General features: G+C 40.1%; 1 protein-coding gene across 4 annotated transcripts in view; it reads right to left on the bottom strand.

The window, feature by feature from the left end:
- LPIN2 (lipin 2) overlaps positions 1-19,244 on the bottom strand; it is a 52,283-nt gene that overhangs the window by 15,542 nt on the left and 17,497 nt on the right. For all 4 annotated transcript variants that reach the window (XM_063130594.1, XM_063130597.1, XM_063130595.1 and 1 more), the window contains 10 exons: positions 18,718-18,813; positions 14,226-14,527; positions 13,029-13,136; positions 10,979-11,102; positions 8,331-8,667; positions 7,250-7,349; positions 3,157-3,344; positions 2,278-2,371; positions 1,907-1,976; positions 761-850 (listed from right to left, as the gene is read on the bottom strand). In XM_063130594.1, coding sequence (XP_062986664.1) covers positions 761-850; positions 1,907-1,976; positions 2,278-2,371; positions 3,157-3,344; positions 7,250-7,349; positions 8,331-8,667; positions 10,979-11,102; positions 13,029-13,136; positions 14,226-14,527; positions 18,718-18,813 — 1,509 coding nt within the window. The remainder of the gene's footprint in view (positions 1-760; positions 851-1,906; positions 1,977-2,277; positions 2,372-3,156; positions 3,345-7,249; positions 7,350-8,330; positions 8,668-10,978; positions 11,103-13,028; positions 13,137-14,225; positions 14,528-18,717; positions 18,814-19,244) is intronic.

Genomic DNA, 19,244 nt, shown 5'->3' with positions numbered 1-19,244 from the left:
AAAAAAGTCAGTGGGAAGAAGACGAACCTCATGGGTAAAGAACTTCAGGGAAAGGTATAGCTGTACTTCTGAACAATTATTTTAGAGCAGTGGCGTCAAAACAAAAATAGCTGTAATGATAGCTAACCTCCCATGGGAGAAGGCACCCTAAGAAGAACAGTGCCAGCTTCACTGCTGAAATCCTGTTCTCTTTAAGTAATTATACCCCATTACATCCAAAATATGGAACTGTGGTTTGGAGAAAGTTTACTAACCAAAATCTTAAGTCAGAATCAAACTGTGGTATAAGACTCTGATTAGTAAATCAACATTTAACAACAGAGCAGAATCCAACAATGTCATTCTGCAAACTCAAATAGCACTAGTGGGGCTTCACTGAATCTTTCCATTGTGCAAGCAGTTATCACATTTGCGCTACCAGTTGCACAATGGGCTGCACAAAAGCTTTGCACAAGCATAATGCACAACCAACTGGATGTGCAGCTGTGCTTACGCAATTGTAACTTTAGTTGGATTCATCTCTTGCACATAGTTCAGAACCTAGTTTCCACTAGCGCAACATTATCTGAGCTAGCAGAATGACACAAATGGATACTGCCCACAGTTCCCTGTTTTTGGACTAAGGCTGGTATGCAGTGAGAGGACGCAAAAGGAGAGTGTGAGGCCCCCACACTCATTTTTGGCCTAATAAACTGATTTATACAGTTGGGATGTTACATCTGAACCATACCAATAATTTCAACTGCTTAGTTCACTTTACCTGCTTAATCAAGCTGTCCTTCTTACGCCAAAACCACCATCTTCCAGACTTCTTTGGCATCTTATCTTTAATCCAAGATTCAACTGTAGCCTAAACACATTAAAATTTAGTGTGCATATACAAGGCTGTCTTCTGGTTGCAACCTGTATAACATAGTATCATACTCTATACACGTTTGACACTTCCATTGTTTGGTAATGTTGAACTCCTGACATGTGTATGTCCTCTCATCATACATATGCAGGAACGTACTTAATTCAGCACAACTAAGTTATGGAAGAGTTGTACTCTTCCATGGAATGGCTTCTCCCTGTGGGGGTAGCTCACTGTAGCTCACACTGCCTGGCCTGAGTCCCACTAAATAATGTGGACTACTGCATAATGCAGGAGGCCTTTGCCAAATCCATCCCTTGCACTCATTTATTATGGAGTGCTTTGACTTAGCAGATGGGTTATTAACCAGTTCATTAGAGGAGCAGGACTGGGAGCCAAACCACAACAGGGTAAATACCAAAGGTGGGAACATTTTTAAACAGGGCCTCATTCCTTTGGGGGAAGTGGTTTCACACACCCTCTTTCTCAGTTATTTAAAACTACCCTCCCCATCTCTCTCTCTCTCTCTCTCTCTCTCTCTCTCTCTCTCTCACACACACACACACACACACACACACACACACACAGAGAGAGAGAGAGAGAGAGAGAGAAAATTCTCCCCTTTCTTTATTTCCTATGCCTACTCCCATTGCAGCAATTAAACTTATGAGAAGAAAAGGTCCTATTTGCCTGAATGAGATCTTTTCTCCTAAATTTAACTGCTGCTCTGGGGAAGAGGATTAATAATTTTCAGGGGTGCATCTGGCTGCAATACCTTACTCTGAGGTTTATGTAGAGTAGAGTCTTGCCAGGCTAGAAACTGTATACAAGTGCCTCACACATCTACCCCCTCATGAATTTATAAGGCACCCCAAATACTCACTTTGTACACCTTGTCCCCTTGTTATGTCAGCTCTTGCTTCCCCCATGACTCTGATGTGAGAAGCTTTGTACAAGTAGGGGTAGGGCTTTCCACCCTCTACTCTGCTACTGTGACCCAAATTAGATAGCATAGCGCTATATATTTTGGAGTATTCACTGTTATTCAATTACCTGTGGCAAGCTCTTCTGGAATACTTGCAAGCTAAGAATCATGGGAGCAGCCAATGCCCAATTATAATACCTGTTAAACAAAGGATAGTTTCTAATAATAGATATATTTCAAAATATGCACTCAACAGAGGTACGATAAATATGCTACACACTATTTGTTGTAAACAGAAGAGAATACATTTTGTTGTTATTCCCATGGGAGCTGTACCTATCTGCTGCTAATAGGCATGAATTACTCAGTAAAGTTTGGTTTGAATTTTAAATTATTTTAAGAGGGACATTGAAACAACAGAATGTCAGCTACAATGCATATCAACAAGTCAAGTTATTGTAAAACAATGCAGCAAAACAGAAGTTTCAAGTAATATTACCTGTTGTATATCCTTATTACCAGATTAGGATTGTCAATTAGTCCTGGGTTTTCAGAAAATTCATGGTAAGTAATGATATGCTCCATAAATTTTTCTGCAATGCAAAGACCATTAACTGATTAAAATTGTTTGCTCCTCTTTACAAACAGTGCCTTAATCTAGTTCTGTTTCTATAGATGCTATAATTGCACTCCTTTGGAAAGTGAATTAAACAACATTACATTTTCATACACAGATACATGGGGTGGGGGAGCTTTTAAGTCTAAACTTTCATACCCACTTGCATGGCCATCTTGTATCCAAAGATGTTTGTGCATGTGTAGAAGCACTTTTGCTCATGTGTGGCAGGGCCCCTGGTTTTTACCAATGCCTCTGACCCACTGTGGCCCCATACTACTCAACAGGGCTCCCCAACCCCCAGGACTAAATTTTCAGGGGGGCTGGGAGATGCAGTGGTTAGGGTGGATCACAGAACATTGAGGACCTCTTTTTCTACAAGACAGTGAAACCAAGGAAGCACAGAAGAGCAGAGCTCTCACACTGAAAGCTGGAGATAAATATGCAAACTAAACAAAATTAATGGTGAAAGCAAATTCTTAAAGAAACTCATATGCACACAGTTCTGACGCTCTCTATCATAGCAAAAGCAAGCAGTACACAAAACTGCCAGCAGCAGAGACAGCTCGGCATTTCACATATGGTGCATCTCAACAGGAAATTACCTTCAGGAAGAGAGCTTCCTGTCTAGTTTTAGAAAGACACATAATGTCACATATGTTATGGTTTGACACTGCACAATGGTCTGTAGCAATTGGTTCTTCCAAAACTATATAAATACAGGTTTCAACATTTTATTAAAAACAAGACATTCCGAAATACCTTTAGATATCTCTCCATTTTCAGTAAGACCTCCGCAAAGAGATAATGTAACATCAGGCAAGTCCATTGCAGAATCAGACATACACTCTGTACCACTGTCTGCAGCTGCACTTCCCACTGATTGTGGTGACTGGGAACCAGAGAGGGTATCTGATTCCACCCACTGTCTCGTACCTGGGTCAGAGTCACTGAAGACAAGGAACATAGGTGTTTACATACATAATTCCCTTATATACAAATGTAAGATTATTATACAAAGTAATTACCTAAAATAAAGTTTCTATCATTTCACAAAAGTGTATGCAATAAGTTGCTATTATTATGTATTTTAAAATGTTTATTGTATTGTAAGCACATACGAATTGCCTTGTTCAGAGATCCAAGTCAGAGATCCATCTACTCAATCACTATTTCCAGTGGTGGCCATTCAGATGCCAAGTAGGGCATGATGAAGATAGCCGTCACCTCTTGTTTTTCTCCATCAGTTGGTAATCAAGAGTTGTACTGCTTCTGAACATGTAAGTTCCACTGTTAGCTATGCCATTATTAAGGTTTCCTCCATGAAGCAATCTAACCTTTTTCCAAACCATCCAATGTCTCAGCCACCCCAAAACAGCTCTGCCCCAAATGAGCTCCAGCCCTGGCAATATACGTGGAAAATGTTGTGTGGTTGTTAATGACACATACTGACTTTCTGTAGATTAGCTGTTAGCGCACCACCATCACAGGGTATAATCAGGCATTACTGTGCGATGCTAAACGCCAACCTGTATAGAGCTCAACATGATCCAGCAGTGATCACACAGCCATCTTAGACTGTGCTAACAGGCCTAGAGCGCTCAATGCAGACCGTATTTTCTGGCAGCATCCCACAATCAAGGGGAATCACGTGACTGAAACCTAAGCTGTGGTGATGGCCATATCCTACAGCAATAAATTTCATACCTCAATTACACATTGCATGAAGAAATGGAAAACCCAGGAATGGCTCTATAGTTAAGGCACCATAGAGGATTTCCCCAAGAAAAATACCTTGGGAGATGCAAGCACTTCAGATTAGAGAAACATTGGATGAAATACTCGAGGCAGATGGTATTTACCTCCAGTAGCAGGTTACACCTTATTTAGCTCCTCCTGGCTCTGCTGAAGTACTGCAGTTTCCCCCTCAATTCTCCTGCATCTCACAATTTAGTATAATTTTAATTAACAAACGCAGCCAGAAGCCACCTGCCTCCAGTATGGAGCCAACTGCCAACATTTCCAGATTGTTCCTGTTAGCTTTCCCTGAACTGCAGCTTATTGCAAATCACTCAGTGCTCAGGGACTTCCAACCCATTGCACACTCAGCACAGCAGACGCCAACAGAGACTCCGGAGTGCTGGCAGTTGGCAGTGTAAGAGCACCAGGCTCCTTCCCAATATCTATCCCAAGCTGGCTGGTGGGCAGGGGGGCCGGGGGGGGGGGGGCAAGGACAACAGCTGAGCATGCTGGCTGGCTCAGGATGGGGCTGACCTGTAAAGGAGAGGTTAGTGGTGGGGGGGGGGGGAGGAAGTGAAAGAAAGGGCAGGTCTTCCCTCTCAGGTACATTCCCACTCTCCACTGGTTACGTCTATTGACAACAGCAGTTACCAGACCTCTTCATTAAAAACACCAGAGCTAAAATTGGTGGGAGTGGCTTTCAAGGTGCTATTATAAACTGGGCCAGGGTGGGGGGAGCTAGAAAGCAGCTTGGCCACCACAGGAGGAGAAAGGACAGCAGCCATTTTAAAATACTCTGCTATTTGTGTCTACAGCAGCTTTAAAGTAAAAGTGCAAGAGGTGGAGATGGACTAAAAATGTTTAAGAACGATCTCATTTTCAAGAGTTTGTTCTTTAGTGTAAAAGGGACATCAATATGGGAATGGTATGAAAGTGGGTTATGAAAAGAAAACTAAGTAAAGTTTGATACTGTTACAGGAAGTGTAAATAATAATAATAATAATTCAAAGGCATCAAACATTTAGTTTAAGAAACAAACTCAAATAATCAGATTTGGAAAGGACCTTGGAGACCATCTGCAATGCAGGATGCAACTACAACATCCCTGACAGATGGCCATTCTATTCAGCCTCTGCTTAAATACCTCGAGTGAACGAGAGCTCACCATCTCCAGAGGCAAGTCTGTTCCACTGCTAAATAGCTCTTACTATAAGAAAGTTTCTACTAATTTAGCTGAAATCTGCTGCCCTGCAATTTGCACCTGTTGAATCTAGTCCTACCCTCTGGAGCAAAAGAGAACAACTTTCTCCATCTTTTGTGTGACAGATGCAATTCATCCTGGAGATGTAATGCTCTAAAAATTCACAGATGCTCCCAACAGTGTCATATTTATTAAAATCTTTCTATATTACTTTCCCTAGAAGAGTTTACAACGAATTAAAAACAAGCCAACAACATAACATTAACAAGTGCCGTGCTTCCAAGCCTTCCCTCCACAATAGAACGGTCCGCCAAGTAATCCACAAAGCTTTATTCAGCAAATAAACATATCTTCACACCTGATGGGAGTGTCTGCTAGGAGCTATCCTCTAAGCTTAATTAGTCTAACAAAGCAAGGCAGTTGCCTTTCAACTAAAATGGACAGCTTCCCCACAGTGCCAACAGGATCTACTTCAGGGAGGTTCTTTGAGGACAAGCCTTTGGCAAGTGACTACCCTAAGGGACCGCCTCCCATCTCCTCTCAACTCCACCCACTTGACCCTGTGGTGGACTCTGGGATCTGTCAACTCCAATGTCCCCTCCCCCTCCAACAGCAGCTGAGTTTCCAGGGTGGGGTGGGGTGGGGAGAATCGTCTCTGAGCCTTTGGCATCCTGTCTAAAAAGCTCCTGGGAAGATTCATACTTGACTCCTAAAGAGTCTTGGAGAATCTCCTCCCCTGTTTACTGTCTTGGCTGGCATAATATTTCTTCTTCTTCTGACTCTGAGCCTGATTCAGCCCTCAAAACCCCTTGCCCCACACAATGGTCAGGCCTGATCCTGACAACACCACATCAATAAAACATGAGAAAAGACTCGGAAATTATATGCCCAATTAAAAGCCTAGTGAAAAATCGGTGACTTACATCCTTGGGCACCCAGGCATTGGGATAAGTTTCTGTACTGTCCCATGGCAGCCAACTACTTTTTTGGGGAGGAGAGATCTGGAAACTGATTGCAGATAACACTGGGAGACAGGAAGTGTATTGACAGTGGCCCTGTTCAGAAGACACCTTAAACCATGGCTTTAACCATTGTGAGTAAGGCTTTGTGCTTTATTCAGTGATTAAAGCCATGGTTTAAGGTGACTTCTGAACACAGCCTGGCTTTCTGGCTTAACCACCATGGTTAAAGCAATGGTTTAAGGTGTCTTCTGAACGGGTCCAGTGTATCGACAGTGGGGACACATGTGCTGTGAGGAGTTACACTGGCAGACAAGGTTGAGAAAAGTGCATTGTGTATTTAGAACAGAATCCACTGCTCTAACCCACTAATTTTGGATTTCTAATTTGATATGCAAACAAATTAGTATTAAATGTTTATATAGCCCTTAAATTGTCCGACAGTACCATATGAGATAGTTTCTATAATAGTTCTCATATTTCTGCTTGTACAAGAGCTGTGGATTTAATATTACTAGTGCAAAATGTAGAACAGCCTTTTCATACATGGAAGTCACCCTTTAATCCAATCCCATGCTTTGTAGAAGCATCAATGAATTTATATGAGCCTGAACTCTTAAGTGATTTTTTCTTAATTCTAGAATATTTGCTTGCGTTCATCTGAATGTTGCAGCAAATAATCTCATGAATGAACCCACATTTTAGTGTTTTGAAACAGACAGAATTTCTCTCCGTTCACTTTTTCAATGATACTGTCAATTTTATAAACTGTTTAGCTGTCAGTTTTATAAACTGAAAAGCTCTAGTTCCAAAGGAACAACTTCTTCTAGAAAATGTTTTAGCAAGGCTTATCTTACTCAGCTGGGGTTAGATCCAGAAAAAGTTATCACTTTTCCCCTACACATTACTAAACAGTAACTGTGAAACACCCTGTGTCTTCTCAATTCGGAAGTACCTTTTAGGAAAATAAAGAGCAGCAACCTCAGGCTCCAAAGCATTCAGGTCATCCAAATATATGTCATCAGGCCCTTGGTGCTGACTTCTCTTATGTATCCCTGGAAGGAAAAAAGTTCATTTGGATTAAAAAAAAAATGCAGGCGAAAACACACTGCTTAATTAAAAACCTTTCAGTGGGAAGGTTTCCATGTAAGAGTTGTCCACTGTTAGAACTGTTCTCAAATTAAAAGTTAACTGGCAAGCCACCATCTGATTTTGGCTGATCCCCCTGCACCCCATTCCACATTGGTCAGGAAGATCCTTTGACCAGAGAGGCTTTGAGGGTGCGGGAAGTTACAGCAGACAGGAAGGAATGGGAAAGTCGTTTTCCAAACGGTTCCCTTCGTTCACATTCTTAGCATCCAAGCCACTGTAAGGGCATTTTCATAGATTCCACTGAAACTGCCTGTGAAGCCATTTAAGGTATTTTAATGTGTGTATTAAAATATATATTAAAGGAAGAAAGCAAGCAGAAGAGATCCATTCTGAATCTGAATCCACATTTTATCTAATATTCCATCTGAAACGTAAGGTTATCTGAACATAAGATGGCCATGCTGGATGAGACTAAAGGCCTACCTAGTTCAGCATCCTGTTCCACAGTGGCCATCCAGCTGCCTGGCGGAAGTCCATGAGCAGGACACGAGTGCAATAACACCATCCCACTCATGTTCCCCAGCAACTGGTATTACGAGCTATACTCCTCCTGATACTGGAGGTAACAAATAGCTATCATGACTCATAGTCATTGATAACCTTATCCTCCATAAATTTATCTAATCCCTTTCTAAAGCCATCCAAGCTGGTCACCGTCACTGCATCTTGCAGTAGCGAATTCCATAGTTTAACGATGATGTGTGACATGAGTGTGAAGCTAACCATGCACTCTCTGAGCTAGCACTTGCTATTTATTTGGCTGCAAGCAGATCTAACACACACATTTGTTGCTTACCACATGAAAAATGATTAAATATCTGGAAACTAGGATAAATGGAAACACATTTTAAAATGTTATCAGGAAATCGGTTAAACAGGAGTACCCTTTTTCTTTGATGGAGAATCAAGTTTTGCTGGTGGTTTAATTTCTGATGGAGAATCCAGCAATGGACTGGGGAGAGTATCAGAATCATATGCAGATAAACTTTGAAGAATTTCCAAGACAGGTTCTGTTGCTTCAGAAGAAAGTCTCTCTTTAATATCAAGTTCCTTAAGTAGAGGATGAGTTCTTGGTTGAGGTTTCAGTACTGTACAGACAGAATCATTCACTGAGATATCATCTTCAACTGCATCGGTGCTGGATATGACCCTAAAATGAGTTTTCTCTGATGGAGTGATGGTAGCTGTTCTAGGATGCTCCAACTTTTCCTTCTTGTTTATCTGAAAACAAAAGCATCTTTTTGCTAAAAAAAATGTTTTGATCTCATTCAGCATATTTATTATTCAGTTCTAACAACCTATGATCAGCTCGAACTGGTCACACCTATAGACTAGCTAATCTAAAATCCTGTCTTTGACAGCAATAAAGCAAACTTCATAAAACGTATTTGTTTGTTTTTGACAACATCATTAGCAAGTTATCTGTCCTTCCTTGAGTATGAGTTTATATTCCCACAATTCTTCAAAACAGTTCAATAAAACTTTTGTCTCCCACCCCTAAATCTGAAATAGTTGCTATGTTAGTTCAATATGAGGCCATCTAATCAATGGAACCATACCACAAGCAATTGTATTTCAACTTGTTTTCCTAAATATAAAATAAAAGCCACAATGTCAAAGGGAAGTTTAATTAACAGACGAACTTGGGAAAATGTGCAAGTTGCTTGCACACTAATTCAATCTTGAAAATTAGTTCACAAAACATGTAAGTGCACAGTTCTTACTAGACTGTACTACTTCAGTTGAGAAACATGAAACATTCAAACATGTAAACCCCACTTGCAGGCTGAAGTGGGGAAACCCACACACAGACATAACACTTCAGTAACAATGGCTCTCACATTGCAGTTAACAAAACAGGAGTTGTTGAAAATGAAGCACAAACAAGCTTGCTAGGTCCCAGCTAGCCAGCCACTCTCACTGAGATAAACAACCTAGGGATGATCCATCCCTTAGTTGTTTATTATGATGTCCAACCCAGAACTCCGGATTGTTCAGCGAGACAATCCAGAGTTGAAAGCCATGGTTAAACCCATGCAAACTGGGTCTGTGGGCTGGTTTTGCATGACACTGCATAATTACTACTAAATGATGATTAATTTTGGGTTGTTTAATTCCTTATTAACTCACGATGGCTGGGTTGGCATGCTTGCTGCAACCCTCAATTGGAGGTTGCAATTCAAAATAGCGGCTGCACCCCCCCACATGTACTGCGTTAATTATGGGTTAATTAAGCCATGATAACCCACCATGTTATGCGAACCAAACTGGGACAAAGAGATCTGAGCCACTGGCAATTAGCAAACTTCAATTAGACACAACCAACCAGACAAATGTAGCAGTGGGGCCATTTAAACAGGAGCTTTCTTGTGCAAACTGAAAGCACTTACCAATATAATGACTACAGAAGATGGATTTTTATTTTTAAAAGTCTGGAGACTTTAAGGTAGATTCCTGCATTGAGCAGGAGGTTGGACTTGATGGCCTTGTAGGCCCCTTCCAACTGTACTATTCTAAGATTCTATGAGACATAATGCAAGTTAGGAAGTTAGACACAATGGGTAGTATCCAACAGGGCCTTCTAGCCCCTGCTAGTCTTGATCACGCATGACCCCTACCACACTCAGGCATGATTAGTGCTTCTGGGGGAAAGTGTTGAAAAAAAGTGTTGAAAACTTGCCCCTCTCTGAAACTAGCATTTCTGTGAATTGTGATCTTATCCCCAAAAGCACTAATTGCACCTGTGAGTGGTAGAGGCTACATGTGTACCATCACCAGCAGGGACAGCCGCTCAGCCACCAGGACTGGAAGGGGCTGGCCATGCGTGGGAGGCTCCTGTTAGATACAACCCAACATCTTTGCCTACAGCAGTTTCTACTAGCCACAGACGAGGACTTGGTTTTAATGCTTGCATTCACTTATTCTATAGTAAAATGCATATGTGCAATTCAAATCTGAGTAAAAAAAACACTTGAGAAACATTTCAAATGTAAAATCTAAATGGCATCATTAATTCATAACACATACGAAAGTCACAAAATAGGGTACCACCTATTTAAAGCATGCATGCCTAATATGGGCAGCTGCTTATAGCTTCCATGTTTTAAAAATTCCAGACTTCTAAAATATAATAGGCTAAAAACTAACCTGGACTGCAAGCTGTCATCAACTGGGACTCAAAGTCTACAGCAAACGTACTCCCTCAACAAACACGACCTGCCCACCACAACACACATTAATGCAGATGTTCATACATTTTAAAAGTTACCATTAAACTTCAAAGGTACACAATTTTGAAACGAGAGCCGTGTGCAGTAATCCTTTATTCAATCACTGCCATACAGTTTACGAAATATGGGGTATACTGTGTGTTAGTAAGAAAGACAGCTGCTTTTAGAAAAGGACCAAAAGTGAACCACAAGAGGGAGCCAACTTCACGTAATTCGTAACAGTGCTACTTTTGTATGTATGAGAATTTCTACGGCATTCCCCAAAACATCCAGAAAACAAATCTATTTGCAAATAGATTTACCTTGGTAGATTCTGGAAAGCCTCCCCACGTCCATTCCATGTGAGACTCTGCTCTAAGTAAGCTCTCTGTAGGCTTAACTTCCAGTTCTGAATCACTTTTAGGACAGGATGGCTGGCTAAATGGGCTGTCAAGATAAAACAAAGCTGTTTTCAAGGCATTTGTTGTACAGCTTCTTTAAAGGAGAGTTTTCTCCAGTTTAACAGAGCTTTACTTATTCAGTGGTAGGGCAGAAAGCCAAGCTGTTTTTTTTGGACTGTGAGAGGGGATTAAAACTTTTTAAAACAACAACAACACAGCAAACATTGACATTCCTAAACAAGTTTCTTCATTATGACTTAAGCATTTTCAGTTTTACTCATGAGTACGAATGTATGAGAATTTTGTTTTTGCTCACAGAACATGTGAGCACACCCTGTTCAAAGTCCTCAACGTGACCATGTGCCTGCTGGAGATATTTGCAAATTGCTAGATGTGTGCTCATGTTCAATTTGAGCTGCTTTACAGTTTGATTTTATACAAATTGCCCAGCTTTATTTTGTTGAGGAAATTTATGCCAATTTGGAGAGGGGGGCTCTGTGCAAATTTCATGTTCAATCACTGCTCAGTTTTCACAATTTTCCTGTTCACAAAGAGCAAGCAGCGATCACAAACACAAAGAGGAATCAGGCATGAGACAAACAGCGAGATGATATTCAGAGAAGACCAGCGATCTCAAACATCACTCATTCGCCCTTATTCAGAATAGTTACAAATTCTTTCTGTCACTAAAATGCTGTTCTTTTTTCAGTAATAAATAAAGTGGCAGGGAACACTCAGCATAAGATAAGCATGTAGCAATATAAGTACATGTTGGACAGCACGGATTCCCAAAGTATGGTGTCTTAAGTATATTAAATGAATTCTCCAGGTTGTATCACTACATTAGTCAATTTTCTTTTCTCTAGAAATAAAGCATAAAAATATGCAGAAAGAAAATACACTGATTTGTTCAGTACGGCTACAGACAAGGGGTGGGAAGATTTCAGGCTTCTCAGATAGGCATTATTTTTTATTAGAACCCTAAGATCCACTAGCCAGAGCCAGGTGCAAAAGGAACACACATAGAATTAAAGAACAGGTTACCTCTAAGCACATTTTGTGTCTAGGATTTATGTTTTTCAATTACAGAACTGAACTAAGCTCACCTGGTTACCCCAAGCTTTCTTCATTTCTGCAGTCTAATTTACATGGAAAAAAATATTTTTGTTGTTGCTATTAATAAACAATTTGGATTTGTGGATCCACTACACTAAGAGATCTAATGGTAGATCCTGATACACCTTTTGCCCACCCCAGCTTTAGATATCCACCTACTATCCATCACCATTTTACCTCACATACAGGGTTGGCTCCAGGTTTTGGGAGACCCTTGGGCAACCTGCTCTTATTGGGGTACTTCCTTGGCACTATCGACCCTGCTCTTTTGCCTGCCTTATCTTCTGGCCCAATCTGTATCACTGCCAAGAAGGAAATGGGGAGGCTGGTGGTACTTCTCTTTACTCTTGTTACTGGTCATACATGTTGAGAGGCCAAGTGAACAAGCCACAACAGTGAATAAGAGAAGGATACTTGGGGGTGGGTCAGCTGTGGGCCCAATGTTAGGGTGCGGGCTTTGGCAGGAGCCCTACAATGGCAGGTCTTGATAATGGCCCTGCTCTTGTAATTTGTTTTTTGTGGGTTACAAAGCAAAGGAACCCTACTTCTCAACCAATTTCAATGTATCTGAAAAGCGGCCAAAGCCATATACCAGAAAAATCTTTCTGATATTACTAAAGAAATAACTTCTTGCACTAACTGAAAACCTTCTAATATCAGATGTTAGGGAGAGGAAACCTGAGTTATATGCCAAAGTGTATAATCCATAGAACTATAGCTAGAGAAAGAGACCCGAGATGAAAATAATCAAATGCTCTATTTTATGTAATTTTTATGTTAGAAATGCAATTGTCTGTAATACCACATTAGTATTTGACATTCTCCATGTGAAAGAGTGGATATGAAAGTGACCTACTTCTCTAAAGGAGACCAGTCTCCATCTGATAGAGGGTAATGGTCCTTTGAGTGGTAAATCAGTGATTCTTTATAATCTTCATCCTTCAGTGGTGAATCTGAGGAGCTTCTGTGGAGATAAAAGTCAATATATATATATATATATATATATATATATATATATATATATATATATTTATGACATATTTTAACCGACAGTCCCAAAGAAACAAAAGTAAATTAAGGGAAAGTTGATTGATCTTCCCCTGCACCAACTTCAGCAACTCATTTTGAACAGGTACGATATTTTGAATTGAGCGAAGCCTGGAAGGTCAGTAATACTTTGCCCGCTGACTCATACTCATGTGAGCTGATGCACAGGCAAAGAGCACTTTAACCCCCTCTCTCGTAGTGTAAACAGCAACAAAAGCTTTGGCAAACTCTCCTTCTTTTATGTACCTCAAGTGTTCACCATCATAGGCGTATTTGGGGTGGGGGAGGGTGAAGAACCTTTGCCTATGTCTCAACATGGAAGAAAGGGTTGCTTTGGGTGAATAAAAATCAGAGCTATGATGAAGGCTGGAGGGAATATCTTTGGTAACCTGAGTTGCCTTGGGGACTACTCCACTTATCTATATTCTCTTTGGGGGTCTAGACAGATAGCCTACAAGATTACCTATTTGTTTTTGGTTTTTTGTATGTGCAATGTAATACAACCTGAAACTTATTCAGGAAAGAATTAGGCAAATATTTAATTACTTCCAAACAAAGAAGTCTTCAGCTGGTACAACAGATTAAATATATCCACATTTTAAAATTCCCAATTTAGTATTCTCAACAGTAATCCTTTACAAAATTCCATGAATTTTAACATACTGCTAATGAGTTATGTCATTGTTTAAAATTATATATTTTTGGCAGTTGACAATAATAAAAGTATTAATGAGTGGGTAATTATGGTATTATAGGTACTTGACTATGCTAATAAACATTCAATTGCGATATCAACATAATTACTGATACCATATCCTTTTTATTATTCATCCTATTAGCTGTTTTGCAATTTATTAGTACAGATATTACCAACTTTGAATTTCCAAGAATTAAGTATTTAAACAATGATCTGAAGTATTGGGGAAAATTTATTTTAGGATTTTACACTATGAACTTTTCATAATGTGACAGTTTAGCAAAATAAGGAGGTACTAAAAAAGTTTACCTCATAGGCTGAATGCTTCTCTCATCATCTGAGCTTATTTCCATTTCAAATACTTCTTCAGTTCCAGGATAAGAAATTTGATCTTCCTTTTTGGCATCTTGTTTACATTTTCTTTTTCTACGCTTTTTCTTCTTTACTGACCCACAGGAAAAAACAGGCTCTGCTTCCACAATTTGTGAAATTTCTGAGCTTTGACACATCCTTTCATTTTCACCCAGCTTTAGCAAATCTTCATCAGTATCTTTGAAGAATTGATCTTCTGTAGGTATGGGAGATGTTGCCAGATGTGCAGGAAGTTTTTCCTAAAAATTAGGTTTGGGAAAGTGACAGTTACTTGTTACATGCATAAGCAAACCATTACAATATTTGGCATATGTATTACAGTGAATGTAGACTTGCCGACTTGCCCCTCCCCACACTTCTCTGGTGTGGCTGAAACGTTTGCTTCCATTTTTGATTAGGCAAAATTTAGTACTATTATCTGAAACCTAACCTTAAATATGATTTGTCAGAACACGCCAGCTTCATGACCTATGGTTTGAATTTGGCTTGATTAAAACAAACAGATAGTTAAGATTAACTATCAGGTTGTTGGGTTCAGAAGAAATATGTTAATCAAAATGAAACAGAACACTTCTGAACTCCTCTTCACTGCCATGCCAATGGACATAAGGGGAGAGGGGCTGTGTGTGCCCAATTCTGTCTGCAATTTGGTCTTATCATGGCATGATTTATCATGACATTTGAATGCAGCCAGTGCAACACGCTCAAATCTGCCATCCTCATTTGTGTAAGCAAAAAACTACAGAGGTTTTGAATTTTTGCATCCCTCTGCTACAGCTTCATTTCCCTCTCCCAAAAGACAAGTTATGTTTTAAAAGGTATACTGCCTCCTTTCTTTGGCAGCGGGAAGTGCTGCAAAAGAAACAGAAAGCCAACCCACTGCACACTACTCTGGACCAAGGATCAGTGTTGAGCAGTAATCTTGAACATATGAATTCAATATTTGAAAAATCAAAAACCCTATACTTTCTGAACAAGATAAACACAGATGTAAGGACATGGAAAGCACAAGCTTCTCTTCAGAGTTTTCATCAGAAAATTATAGGTGTTGTTTAATTTTAAGTTATCAGCTTATCAGAACTCTAATATTTAAGAATATGGAAAAGAATGTAATTGGAAACATGTCTTATTTATATGCCTAAACCTTTGCCTTTTTTGGATAAAAGATTTTAATTTACATATAGTTTAGTGTCTTTTTCATAAAATATGTATTGACCTTAATCTTATTAATAGTGATATTCTGTATTTAATGTTATCTTAATATTTAAGATATATTTATTGTTTTTCTATTTTTGTTACTTCAAATTAATACATTTTTAAACACACTCACACATTACAATTTGTGGGAACACAACAATTCACCAGGAAGGAGGAGGTGGGTGTGACAGACGCAAGGATTAGATGTCGGGTCAAGAAGGAGGTGCAGCTTTGGGAAGTAAGGTATTCTACCAGGTTGGCCCATCACAAGAGGTCTTTAGGTCTGTTACAAGAGGTCTGTCACAAGAGGTCTGTTGAGAATACCCTCCCTGAGGGCAGGATTAGAAAAACATTTCAGGTTCTATACTGCTGGTGCCAGATTTGCAGCAACTGCTATCCTAAGAGTAGTGCATCCCTCAAAGATATCTTTACATAGTATTGTGACAGCTTAATCAGGGTTGTTAGGGCTAGGTTTCTGTAAGATGAAATGGTCTGTAACCCGAACTGCTGTGGGAATGCTTGATTTGCATAATAAAACCTATTTACTTGGAGATCAACTTCTTTGTTCGACTACCAACACAAGTATGTATGTCTTTATTTTTCCAGTTTCCTAATAAATAATAGGAAAGACTATGAACCTTCCACAAAGTGCAACAACAGTTGAGCAAGAATAGTCATGACCTACTGCTGTTTTGTTTTTTTAAATGTTGTGTGTAAATTCTCACAAGACGTTTACCCATGTTTATCTCAAACAACATTTACAGCACAATTTTAGCCATGTTTATTTGGAAGAAACTCTTGATGTATTCAATGGGGCTTACTTACTAATAAGTATGTTTAGGACTGCAATCTCAATCAATCATAACAAGAGAACTCAACTTCTAACTTTCTAGTTAGCAGTATTATTTTGAACATCAATAAGTGTTTCTCACTTTCTTTCCTTTGAAAAATATCAGTTCCAGCTCATTGTAATACATAGTCTTCTTGGCATACAAGGCACTGTAACTATGCAATACATAAGAGAGTGAGCGAAGATAAAGGTTTTAGCAATAAAATAATAATAAAGCTAGTGTTACCTTTGCTAAAAAAAACTCAGGGCTTTGCTAGACCTACCTGGGAATCCTGGCCTGTATAGGGGCCAGCCCGTGCTAGAAGTAGCACAGGCTGTTGCTCCTGTCTACACGTAACACACGACGGGGTAAAGGAAAGCCGCATTGGCCATTTTTTTTCACCTTAAAGGGGCCATGTGCGCAGGAGCACACCAACGAGAAAGGTAGGTTGTTGGGTTTTTTTAAAAAAAGGGTTCCCCACTCCCCCCCGATTTCCCCTCTGTGATGTCTGATGCCCCCCCCACCCGCCATGTCTGATCCCCCTGTCGCCCGCCCACCCTGTCCAATCCCTCGCCCGCCCACGCGCCTGCCATGTCCGATCCCCCCGCCACCTGCCCACCCGCCATGTCCGATCCTCCTGCCACCCGCCCGCCATGTCTGATGCCCCCCATCGCCCCTGGGCCACGATTTCCCCCCGATCTCCCTTGGCCTCCGTTTCCCACCCCCCATGTCCTGTAGGCCGCGATTCCCGCCCCCCGTCCCCCTGTAGCCCTGATGGCCACAGCGCTCCTGTGGAGCACTGCGGCCCATCCACCGCTTTCCCCAGCTACTCGGGAGTAAATGCGGTAGCCGGGAAAAGCGGCGGACCTGGCTACAAGCCTATGGTCTCGGGCTCAGCCCAAGACTGCAGGAAAAACCGGGCCAGAAGCGGTGCCAGTTACCCCGGGCCCAGGGGGGGTTCACCCCTGCCCAAGCCCGGGATACCCTATGCGTTATCTGGACGCACAGAGGTGAGTCTGGGGCTCGCACCGGGCTAAAGCCTCGTCTAGCAAGGCCCTCAGAGAATATGTTGCTCAGAAGCCACTTATGCAAATAGGAAAGGATTTAACACAAATAGTAAGATCATAAATGTTACTGTCAAAATGACCAGTACAATCATGACCACCATGACTTAGCGACTATAAACAACGATCAATTCTGGCTCAAGGAAATTACCAAGAGCGAACAACAAAGTTACGATTGGCTCTAATATTAGGCTAGCAAGTTGAAAGAAGTGCAACAGGGTAGAGGAGGAGAAGCAAAGAAACTTTCAAACCTAACTCAAAGTGCTGGTGCTTACCTGTAAAGCTCTTAACAGGCCTCAGCTATTAAGCAGTGCCTACTTCCATATGAACCTGCCCACGCTCTAAGGTCATTATGAGCTACTCCATTTGCCTTCCCTATCTGAACTGAAGCAAGTGGCAGCTAGATTCAAGGCTTTTTTTGGCTGTGTATTGTTATGGAATTCCCACCTTTCCTCAGAGGTTCACCTGGCACCAACGTTGCTTTCTTTTAGGCATCAAGCAACATCCCTTTTTTATTTACTGAAGCTTTTAAAGTATGTTATAGTATAATTCTATCATGATTACACAGAAGTAAGCCCCATTGAGTTCAATGGGTAAATGCAAACAGGATAGCAGATTTAATGTACTTATCTATTGTTGACTGCTCCTTGCTGGGCTCATATTTTATTTGTGGCTTTACGCATATGCATTTGTATTTTTTAACCTTGTAAACCACCCTGGAATCATGGAGGGCAGAATAAAAATGTTTTAAACAAACAAACTAGCTGAATTATTGCTTTTGGTATATCAACATCACATTATTTGTTGTTCTAATGTTGTGTAGGCCAGGTTATGAATATTAGATGCCATTAATTAGGGACCCAAATGTAGCCATGCAAAAGGCTAAGTACACTGGAAGCACTAGGGGAAATTACTAAGATGCATAATGAGATTTTGTCAAGTTTTATTAGTGTATTCTGTGTTTCTCCCCATAAAATACAAGTTGCTGGTGCACCCTCTGGCCAAATCCACAGACACCTTCCAGCCAATTTTTTTCTAATTAAAAGAAGGTGGGGCAGAGAACAAGTACGAGAATAAACAGGAAAGAGGGAAGAGAAAATAAGAATTGACAGAGAAATAAAAAAAGATAGAGGAATAAAAATTGAGGTGGCAATGGAGAGAGTAAAAGAATACTTTAATATATCACTAGGATATGGTTATGAAGATCGAAAGGAACAGTATTTACATTTCTTTTTACATATTTTATCCTTTTCTTATCTATTTCTTTTAAAGAAATATAGTTCCTTATTAAATTCCACATGACCAATTGCACCCTGAGTTTTATGGTATACTACTTACAAATGTTTCTTCTGTTTCCTGTACAAAAAAAGCTTCTCCATTATCACCCAGTTTCATATGAAGATCAACTGCTTCCCCATTGATTTCAATGTCAATCTGTGGAAAATACAATTGGCTTTTAGAATTTGCAAGAAAAATGAAAGAAATCCTTTATGAATGTGGCCTGCAGTCCAAGAGCCATCCAATGAAGAATCTGTGAGGAAGTATTTATTCTTTACCACCTTCCTGAATAGAACTCAAATCTTGCAGCTTTTACTGTGTGCCTTGGGCAACAGTATTGACTATTTATTTATTTATTACATTTTTATACCGCCCAATAGCCGAAGCTCTCTGGGCGGTTCACAAAAATTAAAACCACAGTAAAACACCCAACAGGTTAAAACACAATTACGAAATACAATATAAAAAGCGCAACCAGGATAAAACCACACAGCAAAGTTGATATAAGATTAAAATACAGAGTTAAAACAGTAAAATTTAAATTTAAGTTAAAATTAAGTGTTAAAATACTGAGTGAATAAAAAGGT

Source organism: Elgaria multicarinata, chromosome 7, assembly GCF_023053635.1.
Source record: "Elgaria multicarinata webbii isolate HBS135686 ecotype San Diego chromosome 7, rElgMul1.1.pri, whole genome shotgun sequence".
NCBI lineage: Eukaryota > Metazoa > Chordata > Lepidosauria > Squamata > Anguidae > Elgaria > Elgaria multicarinata.
The sequence above is the reverse complement of the archived record's forward strand: the minus strand, read 5'-3'. Positions and strand labels throughout refer to the sequence as shown.